We start from the raw sequence: 21,608 nt of genomic DNA, 5'->3' as shown, positions 1-21,608 counted from the left end.
CCAGACTTTATAGTAACTGTAGTATTAATATAAATTTAAAAAAATGCTATTGTTTATTTTCAATTTAAGAACCATAAATTCTTTTGTCTATACAACATGTAAAATACTATTTTTATATTCTGGAGCTAGATACATGTTTGAAACTATGTATATTGCGTAATAACGAGTAGTAGATAGGGACAGAGTGGCCTCCTTATCAACATCCTCACTTCCTTTTCGGAGGCAGAAAACAAGAACCAATCGTCATAATGACATATACTATTCACAGTAAGTAAAATAGTCTGTTCTTTCTAATAACATAGTTTTTTAGGTCCCTAGTAAGAAAACCCTTTGAAAAATAGTGGCCTTCGGATAATACTAAAGTAGCGTTTGTTTTTACTACAAAATAATTTTTGAGCATGTGTACTTACCCCTTTGTTTGCACCTATCATACTTTTCTCACAGTAACTAGTTAAAAAGTGTGCTGCAATTGAAAATCCTGCCATTTTTGAAGTACGTGCAGTCATTAGGGTTTTATTGGCTTAAAAAACTAATGGAAAAATAAGTGAAAGCGTAATAACACCGTGATGCATTGATTTAAAAAAAAAATGACCTCGCCAATAACAACGAGGTTTGTTGTGGTTGGTCTAGCCTGTTTACTGAATACTAGGTGATGAAAATTAATGAAACAATTCATGAACAACTCTGTTATACGATACTGACCTTTCGGAACACTTAGTTCCCTCAAACTCCATTAAGCTTAGCTTATGAAATTGCAGAGAAGCTTGGTTATCACAAATGTTGTGCCAGGTGGATTCAAAAAGTACTTACAGAAGACCATACAAATTTCTGCATCACAAGTTTCCTTGAAGACTATGATAAAGATGATAATGAACATCTTGATTGTATTGTGACTACTACCTCTTTCCAATAATCAAAACCTGACTAGCAGCATTGGCCAGAATTAATTAATGTTTAAGATCTCAGGTGGCGGATTTCTTCAAAGTTCGAAAAGTAGCGTAAGAATATAGCTTTCAAATGTGTGTAATAATTTCTTGATGTTAAAATTTTATTTCAAAATATATGTTATTTTGTGAACAGCGCTCATGTATAGGTAAAGAAAAATCTTAGAAAATAAAAATACAATTTTTCACTGTTCCATAAAAATTCTTACCCATTGATTTGGAGTGGCGATTTATAATAATATAATATTCATGACAAACTGGATTGCCTATGTTAACTGTGAATAGTTTAGGGACTAGAATTATAAAGAAATATAATATTAATTTAGTAATATATTTGGATAATTCAAGCAAATATTAAAATCAATATTGTTAGGTGTAACTATATTTATTAACCTAATACCAATCTTCACAATATAATTTAAAAGCAGAAGAAGTAAATTTGGACCTATAAATTATAAATTTATAGTAACACAAATTATTATTGTGGTAATTTTGAAAATTAATAAACTTAAACCCAAGAATCTGATGCAACTACAAGTTTTGTATAAAAAGTATTGGTAAAAATGTAAATCAAATTGATTTGTCTCACATCTTGAACTAAAACTTAAAATTGCAAGTGTCGACAAACGTATGCAAGTAGGCTCCAGTAGGTACATTCTAAAAGATCCGAAGGGTACACATGCAAGCTTATTTGATGGTAATTACGTATTAAGGGGACAAGATTTTCTTCAATGTGTTGTTAAAAGATCTTCACAAGCAGATCTCTTCCTATTGGTGATGGCAGTTCGGTGAGATTGGTTGAGTGAGTTCGGTGTCCCCCCTATAGAGGATGAGTGTGTAAATCATAAGTTGGATTTTGTTTGGTTTGTTGTTTTGGAAATTGAGGATATAACCATTCGTTTTCTAGAGTTATCTTTGAACCAACAGCAATTAAGTGTATAATTCAAGTAACATAATTCAAGTAACATATTAATAGGGTAATGTGTTTTTAAGTTTTTGTGTACTGTATTAGATTTAAAGTAATAAATAATTAATTTTATACTGTATTAAAAACATTTTTTTTTCAGAATTGATTGTATACTTGTTTTTTTAATCATAAATTAACTCTTATGTTGTAAAAAGCAAACACATTTTTTCTTAAAGTTAGAGTAATTTTTCATTATTTTTTATGTTCTTGAAGGTGTTTTATTTGATTTCTCACACAACTAGTTATTATCATAATTTACCCTTTGACTCCCATGGTCATTTCTTAGTCATTTGAATAAAATGCCATCCTATTTGAACATAATTTAACAAATAAGAGTATCAAGAATGTGTTCAACATTGTGTGGATAATACTGGTACAAATTATGAGGTCAAAGAAGGATTTGAACTTTTCCTGTCTCTAATCTGGGTTCGACGTCCAAATGCCTAGTGCGCTTTTTATTTTTGTTGATACAAATAAGTCTAAATTCACAGTGCTCTTAGTGTTTGAAATGCAGGATGTTAGGTTAATTATAATTAACTATAAATATCTTTTGAGTTATTTAGTTTTATATTCGATTTTTCAAAGCTATTAAGACGGATTTTTGTTTGAAAGACAAGATTACAAATTATTAGAGAAATCAAGTACATGTACATTTGAATACACTTTGCATACATAACAACTTATACTTGTGTAAAGGAGTTATAATGCACTGATTGTGTTGTCTACGCAAATAGAGAAATGAAATGTCGATATTCAGGCCATTCAGTGCCACTTTCTCTTTTACCATGCCAGTTGTATCTCGTTACTGGGGGCATCAAGAGAAAGTTTGCAAACACAGTAGACAGTGTGACAACTCCATTCGTCTAATTCGTTGGAGACCATAGGAAAGGTGCAAGATCTCAATATTTTATCATAACATTTGTAACTAATAATAACAGTAAAATATATTTTCTTTGAAAGTCACAATGAATTATATTTTATTGGAGGTTGTGCGGTTCTTTTCTCTTTCATTTTGGGTTGTCGGTAAAACATTGTTTATATTCTTGAATGTTGTTTTAAAATAAAAAAAACCTTGAAATGCTAAAAACGACTAAGGGTTCAAAAGTGCTATACAGTTTTACGTTAATTTTAAAATTAACATAAATTTTCTAATATAATTTATTTTTATTAACTATTTTATTTCCATATTTATGAAGATTATAAAATGGTTTAATGATATAAGTGTTTGAAAAGGTACGTATTTTGAAAAAAATGTATGCAGTGGGCAGCAACAGGCCTATTTATTATTGCTTTATGCAGTCAGAGAATCATATTTTCATATTGAATCGATGTCGATTTTAAGTTTCTTGTCTTCGATTTTCTTGTGTTGTTATTATCTGTTACATTGAATTTGTGTTTATAATATAAAAATTTTAAAATATTCCAAATAACAATTCTACAAATAACAAAAAATAAAGTGAATTAAGCTGCTGTGTAGAACAGTGTTACAAATGTTGGATGAAAATCTACCACAAATTATCTGCTACTGTAATGAAAGTTAATTAATTAATAATTTTTATTCTATATTTATGATTTTAAATTTAACATAGCTTTATTGCAGTTTTATTTGTAGGGCATTTACTTATTTTTTTTTAAGGAGCCTGGTTTAGAATAATAGATTATATGAATTTTGTTTGTATCAACAGTAACACCCAAATGAAAGATTCATTGTGTATTTTTGCCTTTATTGATGGATTTTTCCCTGTACAAGCATTTGTACTCAGTAATACGGAAAAGTGGCTAACTGTTTCTGATCTAAGCGACTGTTAACAGTTACCTGCATACAAACTGTTGGCTGATGTAACCTACAATGTACGAGAAGTTTTTTCCCCGCGTAAATAAGTGTCAGTAGAAACTAATGGGAAATACTTTAAATAGTCTAAAGTTGTATACATTAATTATATTAAATTATGATATAGTTGTTTACTATTTCACTCATACCACTCAATAAAGCCATTTGCAATAAAAACACTAATTGTATCAAAACATGAAGATGGTTACAAAATGATTGGTACATGTACTTATAATGGACAAATGCAGAATGGCAGAAGCAGACAGAAACAGCCTAGAGTTAGAGTCTACAAATCAACACCTGTTAGAATTTTATAAATGCAGATAGCTGTAAAATTGAGAGATTTAAAAAGTTTGTAATGCTCTTTCCAATAATACCAGTCATATCTACATATGAATCATTATTTTAAATTAAGTTGCATGGTTGCCACCATGATTACAGCTTCTTATAAAATATTTACAAACTTTGAACAGTTGATAAGTATATATGTATGTTTTTAAGATTGCAAAGTGGATAAAAACTGTAGTTTCAAAGACAGTTACGGACATATTAGTAAGCACATTCATACGTTTTGAAATCCATTTAATTGTATTTGCAAATAAGTTACTTGGGTCAGAGGTTTAAGAGGATTTTTCAACATTTAAGTTCAATTTACTGCCTAAATTAAATGAAATATAATGAAAGGCATATTTATAAGTACAATTAGTAATTAATTTACCCATACAAATAAACAACATTTAGAATGATAAAACAATGGTTATTCAAAAGTTTTCCGTTACTATATGTGTATGTGTATGTGTGTGTGTGTGTGTATATATATATATATATATATATATATATATATATATATATATATATATATATATATATATATATAAATAAAGATTGATAATCAAATAGTCCTTGCTCTGCTTGGACTCGAACCCAAATCTCTCACATACCAGGTGAGAATGCTGACTCATTACACCACAGAGCTCTTACTTTTTGTCCATAAGTTATATTCTATTTGGTTGTTTCTGTAAAACATGTTTAAATAACTAAGCATGTGGTCTGAAGACTAAATACTACCTGTCAAAAACCTTTAGATATGATTATTTTATTCAAGAATAAATATCACAGTAAAATTACATTTTGATACAAACGTATAAGTTATAAGTGATATACTGCCTCACCGATACATTTGTTTTCAAATATTAACTCTTATTTTGTATATTTTGTAAATTGTGTAAAGATTTCATACACTTGATTACCTGTTAAATATTATTAATATTTAAAAATCTCTAATGAAGACTTACAAATAATTCTTTTGTGTAAAAATTGTTTTTGTAATGTTTTTTGAAATATCTTGAAGGATAACGTAATAATCTAAGTTTAAAAAATCCTCTTACATTGAGTGCGTTTTCAGTAGTATATATCAGTGTACAAAATGTTTATACATTTCTAAAATAGTGTAATTTTGTTAAAGATTACTACCAATTTAATGGTTAAGTTTTGTTTTGTATGTATCATAACTAATTTTTCAATAAATCCGGGGAACAAAATATAAATTTAACGGATAGTTTTCTCCCTGAAAATTCTATTATTCACTTACTTTCAAAATTTGTATCTTGTGAACTTATTTTTAACTTAATTTATCTTATCTTTGTCCCAGTATATACCAGCGTAATCGTAACGATTTTCCATTAAATTATTTCTAGTAGTACAGGTATATTCAATACATTACAAACAGGTATCAAAATATTTATAAAAACTAATTAGGCCTAATCAACATTTTGTATTTTCAGAAAATACAAAGTAAAATGTGTATTAAAAACAAAATTATTAAACAAATATTTCAAAATGATAACATTAATGTAATATGTTAACGATCTAGTATACTTAACGATTAGTGGACTTTACCTTAAACACCATTATAAGCAATGTTTATATGCAAGCGTTTGTTTTGTCATTCAGCAACAAGTCATATGAGGTCTCTTGATTGTCTTTGTAATTGAGCTACTATTAAATTATATTTTATATTTCAGATTTTGTGTATGTTTACAATGTAAATGTTGGTATTATCCGGTCATATTTATTTGAGCACAAAACTTATATTGTTTTTATTAATTTAGAAAAAAATAATTTTCTAGTGTTGTTTTGTAATGATATATGAATAAAACAATATAAATGTTATCTTTATTAGTCTCTAAACCGGAAATTAATGGAAAATTGCTTGTAATTTTTATCAATAGTTCTTCTGCAGTTTAGCTATTTTAATATCATTAAAACTATTTTACGGGAATGAACAATTACTGTAGCGTTTACTTTAATTTAGCAACGTAACCTCCATTTAGTGTATGGTATTAAGAAACTAAAAATGTGTCAATATGTAAAAATATGACAATTTAGTCTTATACTTAAGGTAACAATTGATACGTTGCGATTTATAACAAAAATATTTATTGTAACCGGACTTATACACATCATAAAGAATATAAGGTTTTACAATCGATTATTTATTTCTACTAGAAAAATAAAAGAACTAAGAAATAACTTGATGAGATTATACAAGAGGTTTTCTATCAGTCTGATGTTGGCAGAGATGTCAAGGTGTAAGGGGCAGGGGAATAGTGGAGTGGGGGGGAGGGAACTGGCCAATGGAAGAGAATGGGAGAGTCCAAGTGAGTGACAGTGGAGGGGAGGGAGCTTGGGTCCTGCACTAGCACTACACCACACCATGTTGGTTGTCTTGCATTTCTGACAATTCTTGCTCATTGTTCTGTCTTGCTGCTCACTCATACACAGCTGCAACTACTCGTTATGTAAATCCGTATGTTATGTCGGATCAGGTATGTTATGTTATCGTTACAAAACTTCTATATCATACTTCATCATTGTTTGTTTTGTTTACACAAATGTAACTGTTGATTTTAATTTTAGACAGTGTTTTTACACAATGTTTCTTGGCATTTAGGCATAATTTCGAAATCATCAATTTTACAAAAGCGATTTACTAAACTTCTGATGTTAGTTCTCGTATTAATGCTAAAATCCAACAGTTATGTGAATAATAGTTTTTTTAATTCACAGTCCCATGTTTTTCATGCTGTATGATTATTTTAGACACAATCATATTTGTACATTTAACGTTCATATTGATTTGAACGAATAAGTAAATTTGCGTTTTGTTATAAACATTAATTATTTACAGTGTTGTATAAATTTGGTAACATTGCTAAACAAATGGTTTGTTATTATTTAAATGTCTTTTAAAAGTGCACGAGCCTTGCCTTTATTTGATAATAACACAAACATTTTTATCCAGCTTGTAATTAAATTTGTGACTATGGTTATAACTAGTAGAAATGTTTGTCTTGATATTCTCAGTGTTGCTAGATTTTTTTACTAATGTAAATGCGTTCAAATTGTAAGAGTGTAATAAAACACTTTGTATTGTTTTTTTCAGAGATTTAATAATTGTGAGATAAAAAAATAAATAAACATAAGACTCTCAAATATGTATAAATATTATGTAACTTTCTTTTTTCGTGTAGTTAGAGGTAATGCGTTTGCTGACGAAAGCCGTAAGGTAATGTGTTCAGTGAATTATGCTGAATCAATGTGTACCCTTCACACATCTCTCACAACTAACACATCAGCTAATTTCTTGCTCAACTTCATTTTTAAATTAAAGAACATAACAGAAAAGTTAACACATATATATATATATATATATATATATATATATATATATTTATTTAATTACAGTAATTCTCTTTTTGTAGTTTTTTAATAAACAATCTAGTATGATGGGATTATATACACTTGTGTAATGAATAGCCGTTTTATAAAATAATATGCTTAGTAAATTAATATAAACATGGACATTTGGTAATTTTATATTTTTAGGACTCTGTCCTTGAGCTGCAGTAGAAGTATATCCATGTGCGTGAAAGTAGTTAGTACAGTATTATCAACATGTGGCCTGTGCCACTATCAGCAGTCAGAACAAAGTACAGTTACTGCTCATGTTGCCTGCTACTGGTTTCGTTACTTGACAAATGCACTTGTTCTATAGGCTGCTAATGTCTATGTATACAACATTTAGCATTTGTCAGAGGAAAATGTATTGTGAGCTGTAGATGTAACATAGTCAATTTTAGATCTTATAAGTTTTAATTAAAAATCATTAAGACTACGTATCATATTGTTGGTGGTACAAATTTTGTTTATAATTTGTGGATTATTGTAAATAGATAATATTTCACAGACTGTTCCATAAGTCAACGATAATATTCAAAAGGGATATTCATAGGTCAGGCATTGAGCCTGTCCAAATAACAAAATATGATTCCATGAAATCATTACTTCTTTGAAAATCACAAAAACAGCTGGTTCGTATTAATATTTTAACTTTCTACAAAATTGGTTTTAAAACTACGTTTTAATTGAAATCATTTTATAATTATTAATATATTAGATACATCATAATCAGTTAAATTTAATCACTACTTTCTTGTTAATCTGTTAATAATTTCAGTTTTTACGATTTCAAGTAATAGTTTAAATTCAGTTGTGATTACTTAATTCTTAACATCAACATTGTAGGGATTACTATAATCAAGACAAAAACTTGTAAGCTGTATAAAAATGTTTGATTTTAACATCCCTTCTATCTTGGGCTAATTTTTTCCGTTCACTCTGTCGTCTCCTACACGGGGATATATATCGATGGTACGATTTAGATTTTATAGGTTTTAAGATTCCAGCCGTCTATCTGTCCGCAGGATATCTCGAGAACAAATGGAGTATATAGTTTAAATTTGTTTTGTTTACTATCTGCTTACAATATGTCTGTCTATCCGCAGGATATCTTGAGAACAAATGGAGTATATAGTTTAAATTTGTTTTGTTTACTATCTGCTTCCAATCTGTTTGTCTGTTTGTAGGATATCTCGAGAACAAATAGAGTATATAGTTTACATTTTTTATCTGCTTTCAATCTGTCTGTCTGTCCGCGGGATATCTCGAGAACAAATAAAGTATAGAGTAAAAATTTTGCATGTTTGCTATCGCTAAGAGAGCTGGCACCAATCCTTTTCTGTCTGTATGTTTATCGCAGAATTTCCAGAGAATTAATTGAGCTATAGACATGAAATATTGTATATAACTTCATTTCTACATAGGCAATATCCCCTGTTACTTCATGGGATTAGGATGAGCGTTTGCGTAGCATACTAATCCATATATGATATCTCGAGAACAATTCGTCTCTAGACTTTAAATTTTGCATGAAACTTCATGTCTACATAGACAACATTGAGTTTGATAATTATTGAATGTCCCTCCATGAAGTGAGGTTGAGCGTTATTGTAGGCTATTGTTCAGAGGGCAGGCAGAATTTCTTCTCCATCTCTCTGGGGCTTGAAATTTCTTTTCAGTCTTACTATAAGATGTCAGACTTGCAACTGCATGGAACCAGCATGTAACTTTAACGAAGCCTGTTAGGTGACAAATAGTCTAGCGTACTTCAACCTTATAGTAAATAATGTAAACAACATAACATAGGTGTATTACGATTAAAACCTAAAGTTGGTGAATATCCTCATTAAAAAAATCAACTTCTGTAGCATAGCACTTCTACTACCAAGTGTATCGTTTAAATTATTTATGAAATAATACAACAAACGGCAATGATACAACATTTGTTCAGTTATAGTTTTCTTATTTTAAAACTAAAACAGGTTGGAGTGTGTTGCATAGTGAAGTTAAACTAAAATTTGCTTAAAAGATTTCAATATATGAATATACAAGTAAAGAAAAGAGCATAACATAAGCAAAAAGTAATAAACAGAATAAAGTTGATCTTGAAAATTTACTTTTATTTTATTTTATTGAAACTTTATTAATTATTAGAGTGTCACAATATTTCATTGTGATCGTTATATGTTACAAAATTTATAATGTTTAATAAATCCCATTATTCTTTCAAACATTTCATCATAAATAACAAACTTAAAACAAAGAATTTCATTGTGTGTATATGTTTTTTCCAAAAAAAGTGTTTTACATTGTTATTGTTGTGAGTATTTTTACATAAAACTGATTTGTAATTTATATATCGTAGTTGCATAATTATGTTAGCAATAGATTTTAAACAATTAATATTATGGGGAAAAAACAGTATTATCCCTTGTGACCTACACAATGTATGTAATTATAGAAGTAAAATGCAATATAGGAGACATCTTCATCTCAAGGTTCAGTGATTTGTTTTGTTAAATTAAACAATAAAATCCAAAGGTGATTAAAAACATCTCATGTGATGTTATTTAATGTGTTTGCTACTCAGAATAGATGTTACAATGATTCTGACATAGCTGAACAGGACAACATACATACGAGTAGCACTATTAAGATAGCAGACATTTTAACTGTGCTTAATTAATTAATTAGCAACTGTAATCTTGGCTATTGAAACAGAAAACAAGTTAAATTTCATTTATTAAACTTCAAATCTTTTGTTAAAGCCTTGGAACTATTACAAATTTAAAACGATTTGTAGTTTTATAAATCGTGTCATATAGGTATTTAAAAATGCAAATTATCGCAGAAAAGTGTATTCTTATTTTACTTTGTTAGTTAATAAACAAGCTTTGTCCTAGATTAATAATTGCATATTTTCCAGTGTATTATGCTAACGTTATTATTACATTCAATCAGTAAGATCATTATTTGTTTTGTGTATAATCGTGATAAAATACATATCGTCAAAAATTAACTATACATTTTAATTACTACTTAATAATATGTATGTATTTATCTTAAAATTCATCTATTGAGTAAATGTAAGGGTCCATAAAATAGTGTTTAAGTTTCTTTTAGTATATTTGTGGTTATTTTCTCAACTAATGAACTGGGATATTTTTTCAAAAATTTATCGTCAGCATACGTAGGTTTCTTTTAAATAATATAAGTTGTAATTTTTAATAAATATTTTATATAAAACAATTGTTAACAAAGTTTATTTCAGTGATAAATATCAACGGAAAAAGTATCGCTATACTTGTATGTGATATCAAAATAAAATTAACATTGAGGCGATTCCACAAACCTGTGAACGAGCAGACAATTGGATGTTTTTACCCAGAAGCATAGGCTGTTCTGGTGTTGGTTGGGCAAGCACGTAACGTTTTCAGCTCTGGTAGTCGTTGTCCCACCCATTCCCTGGCCTCTCGTTGCTTGTCCTTGGTTCTGCTTCCACACCAACCCACTCTCTCTCTCTCTCTCTCTCACTCACTCACTCACTCATGCTGCTGACAAAACATTTACAACTCACCATTTCTCTCTCTCACTCCATAACACAAGTTCAACTTTTGTTCATTGTCACTTCTATCAACTGTTGTGTGGCCAACAATTTTGCTGCCATTCGATTCGTTAATATTTTGTAAGTACACCAACACGATTAAATTAACGAGAAGTATTGAACAGCTTGTTTTTACTGGTACAAGATAATTAGAATTAATATATAGTAAGATGATTTAACCGTTATAATTATAATACAAGTTAAATTTAATGCATAAAGCAATCAAATGTTTTACAGCACTTTTCTTCGCTTTCCAAAGAATTGTGTTACAATTTTGTTAATTGTATATTTAATAAGTTTTTCCATTGCTTTGACCAATATTAAATCCATGGTCAGTCTATATTAGTTGTACTAATTGTAATTTGAGAGAGTTCTATTTTTCTAATAGGTAATTAGATAAATTTGGTATTTTACTAGAAATATAAAGTCGCTTATATTATAGTTAGAAGTTGTAGCATTTAAAGTTGCCCTTATCATATTTGAAAGCTTTGCCTAAAAGATATAATTGGTTCTGTAAGAAGTAATTTTCAGACAAAGTTACTCATAATAATTCACAGTAAACGCAACTATGTATAATTTTATCAGTTAGTGCTTCATTTATTCCTAACAATTGTAACATTTCCGGCCTAGAGCTCTTATCAAACCTGTTCTTTAAAAAATAGTATTTTTTTTGTTAGCATAGTACAAGCTTTCAAATGTTTTCTGTTCCTAGCAAATTTCTTTATCTGTAGCAAATGTTAAAATAATAGCACAGCTGTGTATTTCTATTGTGATAATTGATAACATCTATTCTTGACAAATTATATACGCGCCCAGATTAAGTGACATGATATTGTTGAACCTGCTGCTTAATATCTGAAACACTCTAGTTTTATTATTTTATGTAAAATATATCTTATAAAAATTGTTTAAATTAATAATTTTTCCATTCCACCAATGTATTCATTTTTATATATTTTATGTTACTTAGTTTATACACCTTTCTCTAATCAATTACGAGTAACAAGATTATAGTTCCTATTCTTTACGTGTATAGATGACTCTGGTCTCAAGTAGAGCTACAGCATTTTGAATAGTTCAGTAGTATCAAATAATACCATCAGAATTTAATGTTTATTTTGACAAATGTTCAAAAGATAGTATGGGTGGGCATCCAACTGGAGTTGATTATTTTAGTTTTAATATTTTACACCTCTCTATGTTTATAGAATATAGCATAAATTTAGTAAAACAAGGTTTGAATTGTTTTTGAACCAGTAGTTTTTTTATATGAAAAGTTGTTAATATACAGCAAAATATCAAAAGTCACAAATTAATTTGGTTTTCAGAAATTTCAATGTTTAAACCACCTTAGTTACAGATAAATTACCAGTTCTTAAGTATATTTGTAGAAAACGCTATACTAAGGTCATGTTTATAATTGATTTAATCCCTTGATTAATTTTTGTTGTAACATGTTTGATGTCTGGGTAAACTGAGGTTGTAATGACATGATTTAAACAATTTAGATACAGTTTGTCACAAAGTTCAGCAAGCTTAACTACTTAGGTGAACTAAACTACTATATTATAATTAGCCTACAATTTGCCCAATAACATCACAAGACTTCTACGTTCCAATGCTTACATAAAATTACACAGAATTTAATCAACATTGTTACAAGTACATAAAGAAGTAAACAAAACCAACTTTAAAAAATTACGAGGATATAGTAGACTATGTCCTCATCCACGTTTTATTAGTATGTGAAGGTTAGCCAATATCTCCATAACGTCCGCTAGAACGGAATTTGTTTGTATTTGGAGGCGACAAGTCAAAATCGTAAATAGCTAGTTAATAGTCATTAGTTTTTAAGTTATTTCTTTAGGAATATTTACTTACATTTAAAAAGACAACAAAATGCTAGGTATGAAAACGTTTTATTAATTTGTTGTCTAGGTAATTGTCTCTACCGAACTTGAGACATTTGTTTATATTTATTTATATTTGTTCTAAGTTTCAGTCAGCTGATAATGACTGGGGCTTATATACGGGTTGAAATGTGTATTAGAAGTAAAAAATAAATTTTAAAATCTCCATCCATAATTTTTAATATTGCTGGTTAAAAATTAGCTTCCAAAACTAAAGTCAAAAATATCGTACATGCAAAAGGACAAATCTGAAATCCCTTAATTCTTTGTATATTTTGATATACGGCAAAATATATAACTCTTAAACATTAAACTTCTTTCCATATTTCATTCCTACATGGTACATTACAATTAGAAACTGACTTTCCTTCTCAAATTTTAAAATAATAAAATTAATTACAAATTTGGAATTACAATTAACCAAATTGTAAAATAAGTTGTTTTCGGAGAAAGTTTTATTTTCGTTGTACATAACTGTAATTTATTTAAGTAAAAATCTATGTGCAAAACTTCGGATCCTTACTTTATTTCATATAACTAATTTTACAAGAAACATTTGTGTCAAAAACCTGTTGAACCAATGAGACCTTTTTGATATGTTGTAGAAGTGGACAGATCATGTGAGTACTTCAATACGCTTACCTAAAAAGAAAATTTATGCAAAACAACCCTGAAAATTGTTATTGTGATATACCGAGTGTACATGCTCTCAAAAAACAAGATTTAAAAAGAATAAAATAGAAGTGACAAAATGTTGTTTAAACTAGATCTTGTGTTTCTTAGTCAACATGTATTGAATTTTTTCTCCAGATTGAAAATTTGAAATGAGTATTTATTATGTAAATTTAAAAAAATAACATGAACAAAGAGTCAAATAATTCAAGCAACTTATCGGCTGGCCTACAATGATAACAGAGGTCTGGTGATAAGACAAGCCAACCACAATCTAGCCTTATAATCAATGGGCATGGCTCAAAACTGTAGTCTTAAAGTATCCTGCATGTTTAAATTACTTGTATTAAAAATACCAATAGTATAGGCTAACAATGGTGTATTTCTATAAAAACATTGGTTACGTTATTAAGTTTCGGAATCATTATACAGTTGCATACTGTTCTACAGTAACTTAACCATATATTGTTATTTTTATTGGTCACCTATTAATGTATACTGACTTTCAGTTAGTCACTGAGTAACAATGCATTAAACACAAATAATATTCACGTACAGATACTCCACATGGCCATAGTAATTAATTGCAAAAATCCAGTTGAACACTCAATACTGATATCAAATTTGAAGAGTTATGTGTTAAAAATTAACCAATAAGTTCTTACAAAGGTTGTGATTTTTGTTATACGTAGTTTTCATAATACTATGTAGGAAATCACCACTGATTTGGTGGTTTGATTGAATTTTAACTAACATCGTAGAGAATTTTAATACGTAACCAAGTGATAATAACAAAATATCTATACCAGGGGGATAGAAAATGTTAAGGTTGATGGTATTTTTTACATTATTTTGGTATTATAGTTTAAATTAAAGAGATACTAGGAAGAGCTATGAAATCACAGAGTTAATCTCTGGAACAATAATTTCTCACCTTTTACTATTACATAAATAGGAAACCTGGATTTAATCTAACACTGTAGCTCATAAATGTTTTATTTACAATTTTGTAATCACCCATTTGAATCATAAAAAAAATTGTATGTAGATATTGGAACAGAAATTGATATAAATATTTGTTACTTGACTTCCATGAATGTTTTGGATGATGAATTTGAAACGGATACCATTTTCTAAATTATCTTTGTTTTCCAATAGGGTGACATTATTTTTATTGTTAATTGGTAATTTATTATTTTAAATATGATCAATTCTTTTCACTGTAATGAAAAATGTGTAATAATCTAGTAATAAAAAAACACAAGTAGGCCTAATGAATTTTAAACAAAAATTAGATACTCCTGTGATTACATTTACATTCTAAGAAAATACTCTGTGACTGAAGACACACTTTCTTGTTTTGTCGTTAGTGAAGTGAAAGTAAAGCTCCAGTAGAGTTCTTATGCAATGTGCCAGGGAGTGTTCCGGCTATAACAAACATCTGCTAGTCACACTTATTTTATGTTTAAATTATTAATTTTATTTTCAGCTATGCACTATGTACACACCTTTAGTTCTAGAATGATTTTTATTTAAGGGAGAAAATGCCTTTAATAATCTTCAAAAATTACTAAGCTAGTAATGTTGACTTTTATTGTTACCAAAGTATATAAAGCCTAAAATATCATTTATAAGAAAACAATATTTTCTAAACATTAAATAAATATTAAAATGGGTTATTTTGACAAACATTGACTATGCATGTTATAATTCAATATTAATTTCCTAACAGCTGTAATAAAACTGTAATAAAACGGCCTATATCATTTTGATGTAGTAAATAATATAATTCTAACCGTACTTAAATTTTGTGGTATAGTGTTTTAGAAAACGCAAAAGTTTCGACACGGTATAAATTAAATACTTAATAATCAGTTTATGTATTAGTTAACAACATTGATCAAGTGAAATGAATACTTTTATGAGTGGGCTTGGACATATTGTTTATGTGATCACACTCGGTCGTCAGTCAGTTTTCACAGCCCAGCCCTTACCGAGAGAGGGGTGGCTGGGGGAGTGGAGGCTCAATCAATACAAGGTTGAGGACAGACGTGCACTGTTTGGATATGCTGGGTACTCTAGATGGACCTTGCTTTTTTCCCAGTAAATCTTTCAGTAACTGCTCTATTAACAAATAAAATAACTTAAAAGAGTATTATTTTAGAAGGCAAGAAATAAAAATCAATAAGAATATTGTTATATAAATGTCATTAGTGAATATTAATGATTTTGAAACGATAGATTTTAATAAACATGTGAAGATGAATGTAAATAAATTGAGCTGAGACCATTATAGGCTTGGTTGGGCTGTAAGGGATTGTTTTTCCTATCTTGTTGTCAAGTACTGTAGGTTTGAAATCAGAGAGTGGAAATTATCTCCCATCTTTCCAAGTAAATTTCAACAATGTTTATATTGAAGAGAGATCTAAACATATTCCTCATGGCCAAGGAACTGTTTAAGAATACATACAGCATTATTTTAGGTGGGTTGAAAAGTGTGAGTTCTATTAATTTGAGACATCACCATAATCACACTCGCGCAAACCACATTGAAACAATTGTGGTCTGCCTAAAAACCACAGTGAAAACTATTTATCTTGAACATGACATTTGCATTATTTAGTCTCTTAAAAACCACCATTTATAGCAGTTGGACAACAATTTCCCATAAAAAGTAATAGCATTTGATTAAAACTTTGTTACTGGTGAGTAGGCATTCTGAGGTTGTTTAGCATTGATTGATAGGATTTAGGCATACACTTTTCAATTTGATCTCTTCATTTACATCAATTCGTCTTTCCAGGGGCCATTCTGATTTTTCACTCGCTTTCATTCATTACACACATCTGTAACTTTCGTACTTATTGTAAAATATTCTATTAATATTCATCCCTTTATTTTTATCTAATGTCAAAAAAAAAAAAAAAAAAAAAATATGGAAATAGTTTTTTTAACTTAAACTTTTATTCACAAGTTTGATTGTAATAGAACAAGCTAGATAGATACAATAAAATCACGTTTCATCAGTTATACAAACTAATCTGTGCTGTGAATTAGGTTGTAATTGAATTTGGTTAAATTGAATAAACTTCAGTTTTGTTTTGATAGCTCTTACCAGTTATTATTAATAATGTAAAATATCTGTAATTACTTTCGTATTGTGTGTAGGGGAAATACAGTGTTTATAGAATTTTTTATTAGTAATTTTTCAGTGTTTACCTTAGCGTAGGTTCAGAATAGCTGTTTTATCGATAGTACCAGTAACATTAGAAGTATATTTTGGCATGAACATTATTCATTTGAAATAGAATAATATACAGGGTGTATATTATGTCTGGAAACACCCAAATATATCCTTTAATAATTTAAATATAAATTTGAAACCTCTTACAATCGTGATAGAGATTGGGCATCTACTTTTTGGAACAATGTTTTGTTATGTCACACCAACGGGGGACGTCCTGCCGAGGGTAATCGTGAATATTCTTAATGGAAGCCTATACCTTGTGATACATAATTTTAAAAGGTAATAGCTTACTGAATTGAATGCCACAAACCGCATCTCAAGGGAATTATTCTATCAGAAAATAGAGCATTTTTAGTATTGAAAATTTACTGATGTTCAACAATGTAATTTTAACATGGGTTCTTGCCACAAAATGTGTTTACAACTAATTTTTTAGCATTTTTTTAAATGTTCAATTAAATAAAACAAAAATTTCATTTTAAGCTGGTTCTATTAGCACAAATTTGCCAGTTTTTATTACAGTACAATTATGGAAATACTTATGTTATTGATTTCTTATTACAAATAAAAAATAATGTATGCTGTTAGAAAAGTCTTACAACAAACGTTTTACCTGCATTTGGCGTCAAAGCAATTGTTCGAACTGTGTTCCTTCTACGGTTTTGACAATGAGCCAATCTTGTGTAAAATGATTCGACAGAGTTGCCTAACATTTCTTCAGTTATCAAAGCAATCTCCTCTATAATCCTGTTTCTTAAGGTCTTCCAAATTATGAGGCTTTCTTCTATAAACATTTGGATTTTAAATGACCCCATAGGAAATAAATCGATTGGTGACAAATCCGGAGATCTTGGAGGCCATTCGATTTCTCCTCTTCGGCCAATCCATTTATGAGGGAAACCTTAAATCCAAATACTCTCTTTACCTGTCTCCCATAATGGGGTGGAGCACCATCCCTGCTGAAAACCATACATTATCAAAGTATTCTCCTGATGCAATTTGAATAGCTGGGATTATTTCATTTTGGAGCATATTGTATGTAAAGTTCGGCATTTAAATTTCCATTGATGAAAAAGGGTCCCAACAATTTTTGTTACCTAAAATTCCACACCATACGTTCAGTTTTTGTGGTTGCTGTGAATGGACTCAGTAATCCAATGTGGGTTTTCACTAGCCCAGTAACGGCAATTGTGCCTGTTAACATTGCCATTTAGGAAAAAAGTTGCCTCATCAGAAAATAGTATGTTGGTCAGAAAATCTCTATTGTCATCACATTTGCGCATCACAAGTTCACAAAAACTCAACTCTTCTGTCGTAATCATCCTCACTTAACTGTTGGACTAAATGAACTTTAAATGGTTTGTATTTATTAATTTTCAAAATCTTACTCACAGACATAGGGTGCATATCATGTTGCTGTGCAGCTTTTCTGAGCGATGTATGTGGGTCTTCAATAAATGTTTGCAAAACATCTAGTGCATGTTCTTCATCTGTTGCAGATTGTATCCTACCCGACTTTGGCCGATTACGTACACTCCCTGTCATTTTCAAAATGCTCAATAGTTTTTGATATTGTTGAAACACTTATGGGATTCCTTTCTGGGAAAGTGTCATTAAACAAATTACAAATTTCCCGATAAGATCTTTGACGATCGCCATATCCTCGCATCATCAACAGAGTAATTCGTTCTTTTTCAGACAATTTCCATTAAAATGCCAAATAAAAAAACTGAACTACTGTAATTAGATAACTTGTTGACAGCAATGCTTCAGAGACACACTGATTAACTCGACAGGAATGATATGACCTTTGTCCATTTGTAATTCCCAAGCTTAGACCTGTCTAGTGAAAGCTCCATGCTCAACAAACTGAAACCTTAGACCAGATGATTAATAACACAATAATGTTTCTCATAGGCTAGTGACCTTTGTCTCTTTAAAACCTTCCTGCTGACTGGAAAACACCAAGTACAGATTCATAAGTAATCAGAGAAAGTGACTCATAAGTTTTATTCATTGTAATAAAAACTGGTAAATTTGTACTAATGAAAACCAGCTTAAAAATAAATTGTTTATTTTATTTTAATTGAAACATTTAAAAAATGCTAAAAAATTAGTGTAACACATTTGTGGCAAGAACCATGTTAAAATTACATTGTTTGAACATCAGTAAATTTTCAATACTAAAAATGCTCTATTTTCTGATAGAATAATTCCTTTGAGATGCGGTTTGTGGCATTCAATTCAGTAAGCTATTACCTTTAAAAATTATGTATCACAAGGTATAGGCTTCCATTAAGAATATTCACGATACCCTCGGCAGGACGTCCCCCGTTGGGTGTGACATAACAAAACATTGTTCCAAAAAGTAGATGCCCAATCTCTATCACGATTGTAAGAGGTTTCAAATTTATATTTAAATTATTAAAGGATATATTTGGGTGTTTCCAGACATAATATACACCCTGTATTTTCAACATAATTGAAATTTTAAAATAGTTTTCGCTGTGAATACCAAGGTATTAAAAAAAAAATTCATCACAAGAGAAAACGAGCACTGTACATATCAATTTCAAACAAAAATAGCAGTAATGTACGGGATTATAAAACATTAGAATAAATCTGTTCTTGTTTGTTTTATATTAGTAAGTACTGTTTATGTGACCAACAAATAACAGTTTTAAAACATTGTTTTGGTTTTTATAATTTACAAAATTAGGTTGTAGATTTTGAGTGAAACCAAACATATTCTTGATAAGATAAGTTTGTTCTCCCATGTATACAGAGTAGGAACCAGGCCACTGGACCCCAGTATTCACTATAAGCTTGCTCAATGTCCCTGTTCCCTACATTGGATTTTAATTATACTATACAGCAAACCATTAAGTTAAGTGTATTCAATCTTAATAATATTTGAAAGTTCTATTTTTTTTTTTTTTTAGATTTCCAAGGCAACTAAGTCAGAGAAAACGAAAGAAGCTGTGAAATCGTCAGTCAGGGAAGAACCAGACCCAGTCCTACCGACCTCATGTGACAGCCCGACCAGTTCCAAATCAAGTGGTGACAGCTTTCAAGGGTTTGACAATGTGGCCTTGAGTGAAGAACAGCTGAAAAAACAAGAAGCTTTACAGAGGCTTCTATGTGAGTATAAGTATATCAATGTCTACATTAAACAAAGAATAGACAATTTTAGCACAAATTATAGATATTAAAAATATTATTACAAGTTTATTATTATTATTGTTACATAATTATTATTTATAATGATCACTTCTCTATTATTAATGAATTGTTCTTGGCACTTGGACTGATGCGTCTTACATCCAGTTTCTTGTAAGTCAGAAATTTTAAGTTCTTTTTATTATTTCTATCTCAAAGTAACACAACACAACCTTCTGGGATGTTGGGCCAGACAACAACTGTGTTAGTATTTTTAGCCACATGAGAACTTGTGTGCCCCTTTTGATTGGCCAAGATATATCTCAATTGTTAAGAGACCTGAGAAGTAATTAATACTTATTTCTTGCCTGTGATCAAAGGCGAGTTTTTGTAAATTAATTTTATTACATGATTACAATTGATGTCCACATTTTAATTTTATTATTTGTGTTGTCTCTGCAAGTTCACTACTTTTAAAAAATTTAACCCATTGAGGTAGTAGTTGATTAAGCCTCTACTGGCCTGTGGTGGTAGCAATTATTTTTGGTGAAAATTTAAGTGTTTGGTTTTACTGTAATCATTTTTGTTGTTTATTGTGGTAGAGCAATGAAATTGAAACATTGTTTAAAATAAATGTTCTTTTATATTGTTATATTACAAAAAAAAAATAAATAAAAAACAAGATACTTTTTAAAATAGTTGATATTGTTTTTATAGAGGTAAAAATAGTTAACTGTATATCTAAAAATTGAAACTAAAAAAACTAAATATAAATTCCACTTTTTTCTTTTTCCAAAATTATTCCACATCAAAGTCAGTCACTATTTTGTATCATTATTGTTATGACACTGAGTTTAAAAAAGCAATCAAACACACAATTAACATAACTTCACAGTACAACTTTATAACATGTACCTTCAGTATGTAACTTCATAGTACATTCAAAGTAGTACTTACAGTATTTACGTGGTTCAACGTTCTTTCTTTAGTAATTTACTTAAATATAAAAAGCTTTAAAACAATTAACACAGTAAGAAACAAGGTGCACAGTAACAATAATTCAGAATCATACAAGTTTTCACTATCTATCATTATATGTAATTTAAACAAACTGTCAGTCAATTTAGTGTACATCTGAGTCCCCAGCTGATGAAAAGTGAACAGACAATAAAAATCAACAAAAATCAGGTTATCCACACTCATAAAAATAAAATATTTGGTTAGTTGTTGCATTTAAAAACTTAGTAAGGAACATCATAATGATGTCTAGTGGGAATACGGTGAATTAAGTAAACAATTTAGTGTCAAATGCAGACCATTTAACCACTGTGACTGCATTTGATCCAGCCGAGTGGCTCATAACCAATGCATTTGTTTACCCTGAGTTAATTTGATACAGTTGTTGAGGCTGGCACATTTAGTCAGTCCTTGTGTTTAGTGTGAGAAATGGGTAGTGGAAAGATCCTAGCAATCTGCAATTACTGTGGCAATCATGAATGTTTTATTAGTGAATAATGGAATTATAAACACATT

The 21,608-nt window shown here is 29.4% G+C and overlaps 1 protein-coding gene across 4 annotated transcripts in view; it reads left to right on the top strand.

Moving 5' to 3' along the window:
- LOC124357693 overlaps positions 1-21,608 on the top strand; it is a 136,848-nt gene that overhangs the window by 30,085 nt on the left and 85,155 nt on the right. For 2 of the 4 annotated variants that reach the window (XM_046809686.1, XM_046809689.1), the window contains exon 4: positions 19,859-20,057. In XM_046809686.1, the coding sequence (XP_046665642.1) occupies positions 19,859-20,057 (199 nt within the window). Of the gene's footprint in view, positions 1-6,412; positions 6,571-11,009; positions 11,169-19,858; positions 20,058-21,608 lie in introns of those variants that run through there. The other 2 variants (XM_046809687.1, XM_046809688.1) reach the window with 2 other exon arrangements.

This window comes from Homalodisca vitripennis, chromosome 3 (genome assembly GCF_021130785.1).
Source record: "Homalodisca vitripennis isolate AUS2020 chromosome 3, UT_GWSS_2.1, whole genome shotgun sequence".
In the NCBI taxonomy this organism is placed as follows: Eukaryota; Metazoa; Arthropoda; class Insecta; order Hemiptera; family Cicadellidae; genus Homalodisca; species Homalodisca vitripennis.
The sequence above is the reverse complement of the archived record's forward strand: the minus strand, read 5'-3'. Positions and strand labels throughout refer to the sequence as shown.